The 14,932-nt window shown below is 35.4% G+C and overlaps 1 protein-coding gene across 1 annotated transcript in view; it reads left to right on the forward strand.

Moving 5' to 3' along the window:
* Nucleotides 1-513: 513 nt before the first annotated feature.
* The window catches only part of csmd3a (CUB and Sushi multiple domains 3a), a 437,506-nt gene continuing 423,087 nt past the window's right edge, over nucleotides 514-14,932 (forward strand). The window contains exon 1 of the mRNA XM_051721095.1: nucleotides 514-679. Coding sequence (XP_051577055.1) covers nucleotides 514-679 — 166 coding nt within the window. The remainder of the gene's footprint in view (nucleotides 680-14,932) is intronic.

A 14,932-nucleotide genomic window follows, 5' to 3' on the forward strand; every position in this document is an offset into this window, starting at 1 on the left:
GATGCTTTTGTAACATGCCTGCATTTGGCAACTATTTGTGAAAATGGCAATACACTATTTATTTGCCCTATGCATTTCTTTTTTCTGAGTAAGGCAATGCATTGCAAGCATTTGTTACACGCGACATGAATGGATGTGCTTTTTTAGAATAAACGTTATCGCAAACATTTTAACAGGTTAACAGAGCGTTAATATAATAGTATCGCGCGTGCAATTGGCAACTATTCGCAACATGCAACGTGCATGTTAAACGGAATGCACGCGCTTATTAAAGATACACTTAACGCAGCATGCTCTGCACTGATCGAATGTGACTGCTCTGAAACTAAGAATCATATCAGGAGTACAGAGAATACTTTGTGCCCCTGTTGGCGAGAAGATGGTTGAGTCCTCGTCAAGGTTTCCGCTGTTGGTCTCCTCACACATCCAGCGCTGAGTGACCGAGACACACTCCAGCGCTCCGTCTCCTCTCCAAACCTGAGGAATATCCATTTCTCCCAGACGCTTGAGAATATGAAAGAAGCCGATAATGAAGGATGGCATGGATTTGTAAAGCTTTCTCACAGAGGATGTATCAGATGCGCTCGTGCGAACTCCCATAACGCTAAAACAATGACGATTAAAGCTGGATTTATCTTTTGGAATATAGTGTTCTCATTTATATTCACTTGTGTGCAAGGTAAGCGATCGATCAAGCTGGTTTCTGATGGGTTTGTTAGGGTTGCAGGTGCTCGGATGAGATGGAAGGATGCGAGGAGTTTAAAGAGCTTCAGTGCAGAAGAGCTTTGAGCAGGAGGAGAAATATCTGTGCGCTGAGAAATTGGAAAGAATTTAAATAGGATACACGTGCGTTCATATAACATACATGCATAGCTCAGGATCATTATACTCAAACAGGCTTTCTTATGACCAAGTGCGTTTTCTTACCTATTTTGTTATAACAAGGCATGGATAAAGGATATAATGCATTTATTAAAATGCTTTTTGTTTTAATGTCGTCCCATTTGAAGGTTTTATATTTCTTAAGTGCTCTTACACATTTTTTTTTTTTTTTTTTTTGGTATGACTGCGTTAGTGGTTAAGCAGCATTTGCGATTTTCAGTACATATTCTCAGCTAAGTCTAAAGTAGTGTGCATGATTTGTGCGTTTAATGTAGAATTTTATCACAGTATAAAAAATTAGAACCATGGAAGTGAACAAAAAAGTGCTTAACATTTTAACAAGTCTACTTAACAACATAAATGTATATGTTTTTCTATATAGGCTATATAAAATGGAATGTAAAATAAAATAATATGAGATCTGTCTGTCTGTCTGTCTGTCTGTCTGTCTGTCTGTCTGTCTGTCTGTGTCTGTCTGTCTGTCATCTTGGTAATTCTATATATTTATTATAAATATATAATAAACAAATAATATATAAAATATTTTATATTTTATTTAAAAATAAGAATAAAAATAAGAAAATATATTTTAAATAATAAAATAATAATTTATAATATATATGAATATTTGATTATCATTCAATATAATTTTACGTTTTAAATAAAAAATATTGTAATCACGTTGAGTAATAATGCAATTTTGTAATTTGACTATTCATGATTTCATGTTTCTTTCCTTCATTGTTAAATTGAAATACAGTTGTACAGTGTACGTATGATTCTCCAAATGCTTCATTTGACAATTGACAACATATTTATTTTCGACTGACTAAAATCATACTTTTTCTATTTAATACAGCTCGTCTTGTACGACTGGACTGCAGGCAGCTTTAAGTGTTGTTCATACATTGATGTATTAGATTCATAACTGTAACTAACTAACTAACAGAAATAGCTTATTCCAGCCTAATGGAACGGGTCTGTAACTTTAAATCACTAATGTAGGCTACAATGGAATTAATTTTATTGATCTGTTTTTTTATATTGCAAGGTATTAATGGATTAATTCACCCAAAAATGAAAATTGTCATTATTTACTCACCCTCATGTTGTTCCAAACCAGTAAGACATTTTTTTCTTCAGTGGAACACAAAAGATGTTATTTAGCAAAATGTCTAAGATGCTCTTTTCCATGCAATGAAAGTAAATGGTGACCAGGTCTGTCAAGCAAGGTGAAAGGCAAAATTATAGGGAGGAACGACTTAAATGACACAAAGTTATTGTATGGCTTCAGAAGACCATTGAGCGAGAGTTGTATGGACTATTTTTATGGTGCTTATTTGTCCTTTTGGAGATTGACAGCCACAGTCCCCATTCACTTTATTGCATGGAAAAGATCTAAAATCTCCAGAAGAACTCAAGAAAATGAAAAGAAATTTTGAAGAATGTTGACGCAGCTCTTTTTGTATATATTCAAATTGAACTTTTGTGTTCCACCGATGAAAGAAAGTCATATGGGTTTGGAACAACATGTGAGTCAGTTAATAATGAACTATCCCTTAGTTCTGCAGTTGGTCTAAGGCTGTGTTTGCATGACTTGAAGCCGACAAGCTGCCTAAAAATTGTCCATCCTGTTGCTTAAACCCATCACCAGGTTGTTTGTTTGTTTGTTAACAAACACCTTTAAACTGCAGCATTTTCATCCCATGTGTTCAGTACTTACTGACTCATTCTAATGGAAATCTAATGGAAATTATAGAATGGGTAATGCTGTCACAGAAAGACATTAACCTCGCTTTATTCATTTTTAGCTTTCTTGTGTATGTATGTTTGCCAAACGACAGCAGTCCATTCTGCATACTAAAGTCCTCATTACATTTTCCGCTCGTGTAGGTAAATGTCATCTGGTATTGGGATTGAAATGCCGTAGGACAAAAATGGCATGATTACTGTAGTTCAGGTCTAAGATATGCTCTATTCATCATTATGTCACATTTTTAAACAATGGGACCTTTTTTTTTCATTAATGCAAATATTTAGTGGCTTTCTTCTATCAACAATACTACAGAGATGAGACAAGGCTGTGGGCATTGCAGCCATGGCTTTGAAGTTATTTCTCATATAAGGTCCTTGGCCAAACAAACAAGCTCTGTGCTGCCTCCAAGGCCCTGATGATACATTTTTAATAAGAGGCATTTGGAAAATTGGGAACTGTGTTGCATTGGGAGGCCAATGAAGTAACTTTTCATCTGATTTGAAATTATTGATCATGGTCCTTCTCGGTTGCTCCTGGTGTGGTTATTGGTACAGTTTGGGTTTTGGCTTGCACATTAAGAGAGATTCTGCGTGGTACAAATAAACACACTTTTTTTTATTAACCCAGTGCGAAAAAGGAATTTCTTGGCTTGGCTTTAATGTTTTTCAATCTTTCAAAAGAGCAGCCAGCTTAAACTTTGGGTTTAAAGGAATAGTTGATGCAAAAATGAAAATTATGTCATGATTTACTCACTTTCATGTCATTTCAAAGCTGTATGGTGTTATTGTTGGAGAATATTTGAAGAAGCATCTCTTTCGTGTGCAGTTCATAGTGACCACACCTGTCAAGCTTCAAAAAGGATCGTAATCAATATGATTTGTGTGCTATATTTCAAGGCTTCTGTAGACGTACGATAGCTTTATGAGAGGAACAGAGGGAAATTTAGGTTGTTATTCACTGAAAATCTTATCAGCTGAAGCACTGAAATCTCATTTGCGTTCAAATAAAAAAATGGTAGTCAATACGTTACATAAGGTTTTATGTCCTTGACACCAAAACTGCATCGGTTCTTGCATGTATTGTTACAAAACATGACATGGAGGTTCAAATATGCAAAGTTGAAAATTAGATTTGAGCGCTGCACTGAAAGGGAAGATTTTCAGTTAATGAATAGGGTGATTCTCATGAAACCAGTCAAGAAAATGTCCTGGTCCTGTTTTACTCCAAAATCAAACAAACTAAATAAGAAATAATATTTTGCATATAGAAAATGAAATCTATTTTTTTTTTTTTTTTGTAACATTCTGAAATTATTATCATGATAGTTACGCATATTTGACCCCTTATTCTCGTTACCGCAATGCGAAGAGTTCATTATGATATTTTCATTATGTGTAACGTAACATGAAAAAAAAAATCTATATTTTTTAAATTGTCAAGTATTATACATCATAGTTGTACTCCCTTGGTGCTGCCTTTCATTTTTGCTGTTTTCAGTTTAAAAAATCAGTAAAAAAAAAAATGACTGTGTTGTGGTACTGAGAAGGATCACTGAAAACAAAGGGAATAGTACAAGTAAAACATCATTGAGGGGTAATGAGAATTGGGGGGTGAATGTGCTGAAAAGTGTTGTGAGAATAATATCACAATGCAAAAAATCTTAACGCTTCTAAATTTAGGCATTTTTTTTTTCTAGGCAAAATATAATTTCATATATATATATATATATATATATTTATTTATTTTTTTGTATTGATTTGGGGTTATATACTGTATGACCAGGACATTGTTTGTCCTGTTATTTCTTTTTTGTCCAATTTTGGTCTGTTATTCACACAAAACAATGGTATGGCTCCAGAAGACTTGAAATAAAACATCATATTTGGACTATTTTAATGGTGCTTTTCGTAGTTTGACAGCAGCGGTCACCATGAGCTGTTAAAAAAATAGCATATAGGTTTGGAATAACATGGAACTAGTAGTTTAAATAACATTTATGTTCAATGTCATCTTTCAAACCGTCTCTTTTCTGCTGAGTAGCCAGCTTAGATAATGTCATTATTTTGCATTGGCGTATGTCTCAAATACATTTGCTTGCTGAATAGCACACATCTTGATTCCTTTATTCTGCTTTAACCAGTGATTTCCTAGAAGTCAAGGGATTGTCATAATGCTTAGAAGTTATCTGTGTCCTCATGTGCTCAGTATCTGCAGTTCTGTTGCTTATCGTGCTTTAAATGTAGCTTACTCTGAGCAGAGGGATGTTGCTGCATCTATTTGCAGGGTGTTCTAGAATCCATTACATATGGTAAATGAATAGCGTTCTTTAATAATTTAATTGATCCCTCAAGAAAAACTCCAGAAGAAAATTGTATTGCTCAGATGTTGCTCTATTGAGTTCTTTTATTATCAACTATGTCTCTGATGTTTCTTCTAAAATTCATTCGAAGAAATAAAAACAGAAACAAATGAGTAATTTGTCAACATATATAAAAAAAGCTTAGAGAGCAATAAAATTAACATGGATAGCATAGCTCAGATCATTTCTGACAAAATAGTCGCGATTGCAAGTTTATATTTTGTAATCACAATTGTGAGATATAAAGTCAGAATTACATTTCTTATTTTTTATTACGAGGCAGGATCAAGGCATCATAATTTGGTCTTTGAAAAAAAAATTTGAGACATGTTTGAGGTCATTTTGAAACCTCTGACTTTTGATTGCAGACTGTAGTATTTGAGGCAAATCTGAGCTCAGTTTGAAACATTTGAGACAAAACTTTGGACTTGTTGAAGAATAGATATACTGATACTTGCAGATCTTGTCTTGCAACAGATTTTTAATGAAAGTCCAGCGACAGCAATAGCACTCTTTCATTTCTCTGCGACATCAGATTCAGGTGGCAGCATGTCACCTTTAGTAAAAGAGCAAATATGAAAATACTCTCTTCTTGACCCTGATAAACTTTATTCAACATTACTTTTGAGCCGAAAAGCTATGAAGTTCAATTATTAAAAATAAAAAAACGGCATGACCCCCATGTGGAACAGGGCAAGAGGTGGCTAGAAAATTAATTTAATCAGTCAAGCAGATGAAGCTTTAATTGACACTATGATCCATCATCAAGCTCTCCGTCCTTATTAAAGATAATTGACTTGAAATATTGCTCAGATGTCAGATTCGTCTTGTAGCTATCTGGTTGACTTTTAATATACGATTAAAATACTGCTGAAAGTCATTTTTCATTCAACTAATGATGTATTTGGTTGTCTGAAGTCATCTGCAAGATCTGCAAGACTGGTTTTATCCTATAACTTGTTATGACTACATTGTCTAGGGTAGGACAGGAAATAAAACCATTACTGAGTCATTGCACAGTTTTAATTATACTACCCTAATTTGTCAGAGAGAGTGGCATTGCTTTAAATAGAACTTTAAATGTACATAATGTAAATGGATGAGATTGGCCAAAGTATTTATTAGTTTATAATTAGATAGAGTGTCCATTAAGCCAGCACTATTTTTTCTTGTTTAAAAAAACAGCTATTACTAAGTTAGAATACAAGATTTTGGAATACAAGAAAATTTGAGTGGTGCTTGCCTGTGGCAGTTTCCTGGTGAAATTATCACTAGAGGTGCTACAACAACAATGGCTTTTATTCACTTTTATACAAATCACGAGTAAAACAGCAGATTATCAGTTCATAAACACTTACTTTTCGCCTTGTTCCTCATACAATGTTATCTTATGATATCAATACTTTTACTATTGCACATGACTTGTAAGGTGATACATTTAATGTTTGCATTACATAACCAACTACATTTACAAGCTTGTTCAAGTGCAGTCAAATTGCGTGTTGCACTTATGATGCATAGGATCGGGTATGAGTCTATAAGAGCACGCAAGCAACGTGTGAGCCGAAAATGTCATAGAAGCACCTTAAAATGATGTGGTTGCTTCAGCAATTGTTTTTTTTCATCTCATATTTGCTTTTTCAGACACTCGGTTAGGTTTAGGTTAAAGGTTTAGGGTAGGGAGGTCGGTTTTGTTGATTTAAAACTCAATTGAGAATTAACCTTAAAATAATCACCTGTTTGGGAGAACATTTAACACTCTTTTATGTCCACACAGTGAATATTTCACCTTGGAACAGCCGCAATATGTGTAAGAAGCTGCATTTTATCAATTTTACAAAAATGATGCCAGAGTTACATAATTTTCATGAGATAAGGCTTGGAAAAACTCACTGTTTCAATGCAAGGGTGTTGTCAGTGGTTGCCAGATTCTTGCTATGAGGTTGCTAAGGATTTCTGTGTGGTTGCTAGTTGGTTGCATACTGGCCCAATTTGAAAGACCCCATTACCAAGTCTCTTAGATATTCTGGTCTCTATATCCACAGATTGGTGGCAAAAGAGAGTTGTAAAGCTAGTTGTTTATAGTTGTAAATAATGTAATACAGTCAACAGGAATGCATATTTTATTAAAGGGTTAGTTCACCCAAAAATTTAAATTCTCTCATCATTTACTCACCCTCATGCCATTCCAGATGTGTATGACTTTCTTTCTTCTGCTGAACACAAACAAACATGTTTAGAAGAATATCTCAGCTCTGTTGGTCCATACAATGCAAGGGAATGGTGATCAGGTCTTAAAAGCTCCAAAAATCAAATAATGTCAGCATAAAAGTAATCCATACGACTCCAGTGTTTTAATCCATGTCTTCTGCAGCGATCCAGTTGGTTTTGGGTGAGAACAGACCAAAATGTAACTTCTTTTTCACTCTACATCTTGACAGCAGTCTCCTTGGCGAGCATGATTTCAAGCTCGATTACACTTCCTGCAGCGCCATCTAGCAAGCGTCAAGCACTAGGAAGTGTAATCGAGCTTAAAATCTTGATTGTGCCTAGAGACTGCAATGGCAAGATTTAAAGTGAAAAAGGAGTTATATTTTGGTCTGTTCTCACCCAAAACCAACTGGATCGCTTCAGAAGACATGGACTGATCCACTTGAATCTTATGGATTACTTTTATGCTGTGCTTTTTGGAACTTCAAAGTTCTGGTCACCATTCACTTGCATTGTATGGACCTACAGAGCTGAGATATTGTGATAAAAATCTTTGTTTGTGTTCAGCATAAGAAAGAAAGTTATTCACATCTGGGATGGCATGTGGGTGAGTAAACAATGAGAGAATTTTAATTTTTGGGTGAACTATTGCTTTAACCACAGGCCCTAATCCAAACCCCAACCCTAAACCTAACCGTCAATGGAGTAAAAATGTAATTTTCTAGTGAAAATACAACATTCAAACCACACTCATCATTGATTATAGGAAAACGATTACTTCCTGATTTCTTTCAGTCCACAACTCATGTTTCTGAGGCTTCTCAGTTGCGCAACAGGAAAAGGAAAACACATTTGAATTGACACAAATATTTAAAATGGGAGATAGATGGAGCTTGTCAGTAACTCAGCAGAATGGGTCGATGCCAAGGTACCAGAATATTCAGTAGCAACATTTTGATTTCCCAATGTTTATTTTCTATCCATCTTCCACTGGCACAAATATACTACACATACTGTCTCTTCCTACATTTATCCACTGACATCCCAATTTTCAAACCTCTTTCATAAGCCACAAAGTCTTTGTTTTCAGATTATTTCAAAAGTTTCGATTAGTTGCAAACGCTCTCAGTTCAGTTATCTAGCTGCGCTTTGCAGGGCTCACCTGAGAACAATATGATTGACAAGCACCTTTTATGTTCATCAAACCAACTCTTGCCTTCTCTTTGAGGAATCCCTGGTCTCGGAAAGCAGGCGTTTTCCCTACCCGTCTCACAAATTGAATAACAGATGGCAGACCTGGGCGATCGTAATTACTCATCAGTAAATCAGGAGAGCGTTCTCATTTATTAACCAGATCAGGGCTAACGGTAAAGCCACAACATTTCCTAGAAGGAAAGGGGATTGAGTTAATTGAGACTGATGAAGTTTGATTAGTTGAGTTGGGGTGGCCGGTCAACTTTTCTTGAAAGACCAATGAATATACAGGCCTTCTAGTGATAGAATTTGTTTTGTTTGGCCCCCTCTTAATGATTCAGCTGGAATAATGTTTTCAATTTCATTGCATTATCTGTTCCTTATCCAACGATGTCCAGGGCCGGGTTAAGCCTCAGGCTAGCTCATGAATATTAATTAGGTCATGTGATCTACAGCTGTACACAGGTTAACCAACGTCATAATAAGCTAATTAATGTTCATGAGCCACACTCCTAAACATTCGCTCATGAGCCAGAGAGTGGCAAACTACCAACATACAGTATATGATCACAGAAGTCTCACCAATTACACATATGTCGAAGTTGTTTATAAAATAGAATGTACATTACAAATATGTTGACACAATTCAGTATTGATGTGATTCCATCACAATTGTCATTTTGATATATTGATGTGCTATTGTTTTATAATAATAGAATGTAAATATTTTCTGTATAACCAAGTTACGTTACACTAATGAATGGAGCTTTTTGCATTATCTTGAACATTGTCTAGCATTCATTTCATGTGTTATTGTAGTTTACCTTGCTGAATAATTACAGATTAACATTGACATTAACCTGACTTTTAGCATAAAGAGAAGATCGTTGAAATTATTTGAAAGGTACGAAGCAAGGTAGCTTGCAATTTGTCAGCGTTAGCAGGCAAGATCAAGTTAGTTAAAATGACACAGATCAATCCTTATGGCACTATATTTCACATGCTTTGCAGTTATGTAAGTTTACCTGTCCAATAAGAAGAACGCCAATTCAGGGTCGGTTTTGATCCCCAAAACCGAACGAAGGTCCCTCCAGAATCAAATGCCTTGCCGATGTTCACTCTAGTTTTCGCTCGACCATGATCACGTTCCCACTTAGCCAGACGGGATTCAGTAAATAAATGTTTTTTGTTTGTTGGCTTACTTGGAGTTTGTGTAGGTGTCGGTGTTGTGCTGGGAGCCGGCCGTTTGCTGGATTCCATCTCTAAGCTAACGTTACCTAGTGTTGCAGACAGTTGTTGCTGTTGAATAGCGGAAGAGAAGCACTGAGGCAGGCTCTCGGGAGCGCGCATAAACATCACATACTTTGGATTTTCCCGGCAAAAGCGACCTGCTCCCTTCGCATGTAAATCAGTCTACAGGCTTTAATAGGCAACCTAGGAAGTCCGGGAAGGGCTCATTTTCTAAGTTGCGTTACAAGCCGTTCACACAATGGCAAAAAAAAAAAAAGGCGAATATTACATGAACATTTTCACATATTGCACCTTTAACTATGAACATGATCCACTAACGTTTGAAAACCAGAAAGTGCCCAAAAACATTTTAACGTCATTTTGAACAAACATATTGTGAAATGTTTTAGCTTGAAAAGTGTGCTTAGGCTATCTTAAAATCCACTAAAAATCCACTAAAATGAAACTTATGATATTTCGTTATCTAATGCAGTGATATTCATACATTTCCAGGTGTGGCTTACATGTAAGTATTAATACTTTTGGCAATAACATTGATTAATACATTGTAAAAAATCTAAATCTTGTTTAATTGCTATGCCTAAAGTTGAACCTTTTCCTTGGCTACTAAGGGCTTTCTCTTTTGATTTGATCAGTTTCACCTCATGCTGAGATCCCTGTTGCTTCACCCAGCAACAAGTCCTGCTACAGATCAATACTATCTTTTGATTCCAACTTAAAGCTGCTGATAGTTTGTTTTGAGACACAATGGAGCAGTCTTAAACAACAGTGAAATGTGGCTATCTTTGATGATCCCCATTTGGGTGTGACAGCTCTTATGAAGGAATTGATTGATCCAAAGCCCTGTGTAATCAGTAGATTGTTTTCTCAGCTCATTCTCTGAAAATAAATTCAGTTAATTTGGCCTTCAGACCAAGCCTCACAAATGTCATTGGATAGATTTTTGATTAGAGAGTTATGATGTTAGGCAAAAGGTATCAAACTGATTTTTTCTATATAAAATAGTTTTTGAATTCTATATGAAGTCAACAATCTTTGCCAAAGCATTTTCAATGCTTTTACCAATTGTCAATGCCATTGTCACCATGCCCTGAACTTTCCAGAGCAGTTTGGATACTTAAAAAAAAAAAAAAAACATTCAAGTGTGCATATAACTTTTACATTTACTTACATTTTAGTTCAATGCAATTTACACGTTGTACCTATCATGCCAAGGTCCAATAAATGCTGCTTGCAGATACCTTTACTGTTGTTCATTATCTAAAATGAACTAAAGTAAGATGTTAGAAGGTCACCAAATGTTGTACTGATCCTGAGCATCCCTGCTGTGATGGGATGCTCAAACAAACAGAAAAAATGTCTTAATAGTGCCACAGATTCAAAGGGTTTACACTTCTCGGCTGAATCAACCTACACATATCTTACTTATAGTTGTTTCTGCACAAGGTAGGATAAGAGAAATTGTTACCATTAAAAACGCAAGCAGAATTTTGGTGTAAATTGTACCTAGAACCCTTTTAATGTATACTGCAGTTTCTTTCAATAGGACAATTTAGATATAGATTGATTTATGAACAATTAACACAAATCCGTTCTGCTCTTGTTTCATGAATAAGACACAGTAACTTTAAATTCTTTACATGAAAGTTCATTGTAATGTATTATTTGTGTCCATTTTGGTTTCAAACATTTATCACATTTTCTACACAAAAACAAACAAAAAAGATTAAATGACTTAAAAAAGTCAAGTGGTGTAACCATCAAGTAAAAGGTATCAAAATACTATGTTTTATTATAATTTTTTTTTTTACTTTGGAGTCACGAATATCAAGACATTTTCTTATGGTTACTTCATTTGATCTCCAGATCAATGTGCCTTTTTTAAAGGTATGATATAATCTCTTTAAATGAATCATACCTGGGTCGTTGATAATAAGGTTAAATAAGGTTTTCCGAAGTGATAAAAAAAGAGAAATCTTTCAAAAATCTGGTTTAAAGAGGCCCTATAATGCTTTTTGGGATTTTACCTTTCCTTTAGTGTGTAATATAGCTGTTTGTGCATGTAAAAGGTCTGCAAACTTACAAAGCACAAAGTCCACGCCAAAGGGAGTTACTCTCGTCTACAGAAAACACTGCCCTTGAACTGCCTGAAACGCCTGGTTTGCAGTCCAGCCATTACTTTCATGACATAGCTACGTCACTATGTAACACATTTGTATAATCAGGAATGCACTGCTCAGGAAGCCTCGAGAGCTGAAACTCGGTTATGGTAAGGGGCGTTACATTTCCGACACGCTCTAAGCGGTTGACCAATCACAACAGACTGGGCCAGCTGACCAATCAGAGCAGACTGGGCTTTTCGGAAAGGGGGGCTTTAAAGAGACGGGAGTTACAACAGAGTGTTTTAGACAGAGGGTGAAAAGAGGTGCTGCAGCAATGTACAGTATGAGAAAAATAATGTGTTTCTTGAACATTAAACCATGTAAACCTATTCTACTAGACCCCCAAAATAAAATTATGTAAATGAGCATAATATGGGCTCTTTAAAACACATGTATCAGGTTCATTGTAATGTATTGTTTGAATCCATGTTGGTTTCATAATTTATTTGATAAACATTTATCACATTTTCTACAAAAAAAAATAAATAAATAAACAAACAAACAAACAAACAAAAATAGATTAAATTATTTTAAAAAAGTCAAGTGGTGTAACCATCAAGTAAAATGTATCAAAATACTTTGTAATACATGCAGTTCTTTTTTTCTTTTTTTTACTTTGGAGTCACGAATATCAAGACATGCAGATAAATGTGCCTTTTAATAAAACAGCTGTGATTTTTTAAATATTTTTCACTGTTTTATATTTGGTCACATGACAATACAGTGGCTACGTGCATGTTGGTTACACCATCTGTCTTTGATTTGATAGTAAATCGTTTTTCAAATATTAATTATTAAAAAAAAACTGTATTACTTATTATTTAAAAAAAAAAGAAGAATTATTAAAGATTATTCCAAACTACTTATGTTCACTTTTTCAAAAATGTTTTCTTTGTATTCAAGTAATTTTTAAAATTTATTTATTTATTTATTTTGGCCAAAAATGAATTTTAATGTATTTTTAAATAACTTCATATATCTAAAAAAAAAAAAACATTGATCCACCTACCAATGACACTCTTGTTCAAGCTTATTCTCTTTTAGTTGATAGAATTTTTGCACCAAGCACTCTACACTTCAGAGATTGGCCCTTCTGGAAGACAACATCTCTCTCAATACAAATGCCTTCACATCTACAAAGTCTAAGAGAATGCTGTTGTGGATGTGCTATGCACTTGAACATTTGGAGCTTATTCTGATTCTTCTCTGGCCATCTGGTTATGTGTGAAGGAATAAGATTGAGGTCTATTGTCATCTCTGCTGTGCCTCTCCAGTGGCAAAACAAATCAGTCTTGATTGAGTCCTCGTTCGCCTTTACGGTGGCTGCTGTGTGGAGATTGCGTGTTAAAATCGCCAGAGCAGCTGGGTCCTGTCCATGGTCACGTTTCTGTTTGAATGAGATTTATGTGTTTAGGTGTTGATTCATATGACTTACCTATTTTCTCTGCCTTGCAAACGCAGCGTGATGGTAATGCTGTTTCTCGTATCAATTTATAGCGGGCGGCTGGGGGTGTGCCGCCATCACGGTGTCAGCGGTCACCCTGGGGAGGGCAGCGTATAATCAGAGTGATAGGTGGATGAGACAAGACTCCCTGCCATGAAAGTGAAGCAGGAATGAGCAGCAGAGATAAAACATTTAAATTAATTTGGCGCTGTGTGATTGTGCATTGTTTCATATCCTGAGCCTACATTCAGGGGCGCTGCCTTTTTGAAGTGATGCAAAGCTTGTGTACAATGATCTCTAATGCAGTGGTTTTCAACAGGTTTTGCTTCAGGAGAACCCACATTTTATGTTGGGCATCAATTGGGATTTGGGTATGTTTTATTGGGTTGGAAATCTATTTGATTTTATACTGATGTGTGGTTCGTCCTACCTCATGATAATATTGTGATTTAAAACTGTGATATCTTGCAATCTTTAACTCACTTGTTTTTCATTCATCTTCACTGGACCTTGGTTCTTTGAGCAAGTGCCAAAATTCCATCACAAAACCTTTTGACATTTAATCAAGTGCAGGTGATGAATTATAGATATCTACAATTCAGTTAAAATGCCAATGCTAATATCAGCAATGTAATTACTGTTAGTGAAAATGTCAATTATTATTATTTTTTATTTTTATTTTTTTCAATTTGGCATGCCCAATTCCCAATGCGCTCTAAGTCCTCCTGGTAGCATAGTGACTCACCTCAATCCAGGTGGCGGAGGACGAATCTCAGTTGCCTCCACGTCTGAGACAGTCAATCCGTGCATCTTATCACGTGGCTTGTTGAGCGTGTTACTGCGGAGACCTAGCACGTGTGGAGGCTCACGCTATTCTCCGCAGCATCCACGCACAGTTCACCACGCGCCCCACTGAGAGCGAGAACCACATTATAGCGACCACGAGGAGGTTACCCCAACATGACTCTACCCAACCTAGCAACCGGGCCAATTGGTTGCTTAGGAAGCCTGACTGGAGTCACTTAGCACGCCCTGGACTCGAACTTGCGACTCCAGGTGTGGTAGTCAGCGTCTTTACTTGCTGAACTATCCAGGGCCTTCTGAAAATGCCATTTTTGATGTCAGTTCTGGTAATTCCATTTGCACTAGTTAATACTTTATAAAAAAAAATGGCATTTAGTAAAAAGCATAATTACTGATATCTATAACTGCATTTTTACTAGTAGAATTTGACAATGATCTGTCATTCACTCCTGTTCAAAACCCAATTATCGATATCTATAATTAATTTCTTACTATTTAAAATTCCAATTTCACATATCAGCAATGTACTGCTTACTCGTAAAAATGATCTTTTTTTTTAATATCATTTATTACATTGTTACTAGTGTAGATGTTCATTCCTGATATCAACAATTTAATAACAACTAGTAAAAACACACATTTTTGATATTGGTGATTTGGTTTTCATTAGCGGCAATGTTTATTTCAGATATCTATAATTACACTTCAGTTTATTGATATCTGAAATCCATTTCCAGATATCTGAAATACCAAGTCTAACATGTTTAAATACATTTACAGATATCAAAAATGTTCATTTTCACTAGTAGTAATTCCATTACTTCTTATTATTCATTGCTCATTATTATAATGATATTGTGTAGATTTAG

Source organism: Myxocyprinus asiaticus, chromosome 16 (genome assembly GCF_019703515.2).
Source record: "Myxocyprinus asiaticus isolate MX2 ecotype Aquarium Trade chromosome 16, UBuf_Myxa_2, whole genome shotgun sequence".
In the NCBI taxonomy this organism is placed as follows: domain Eukaryota; kingdom Metazoa; phylum Chordata; class Actinopteri; order Cypriniformes; family Catostomidae; genus Myxocyprinus; species Myxocyprinus asiaticus.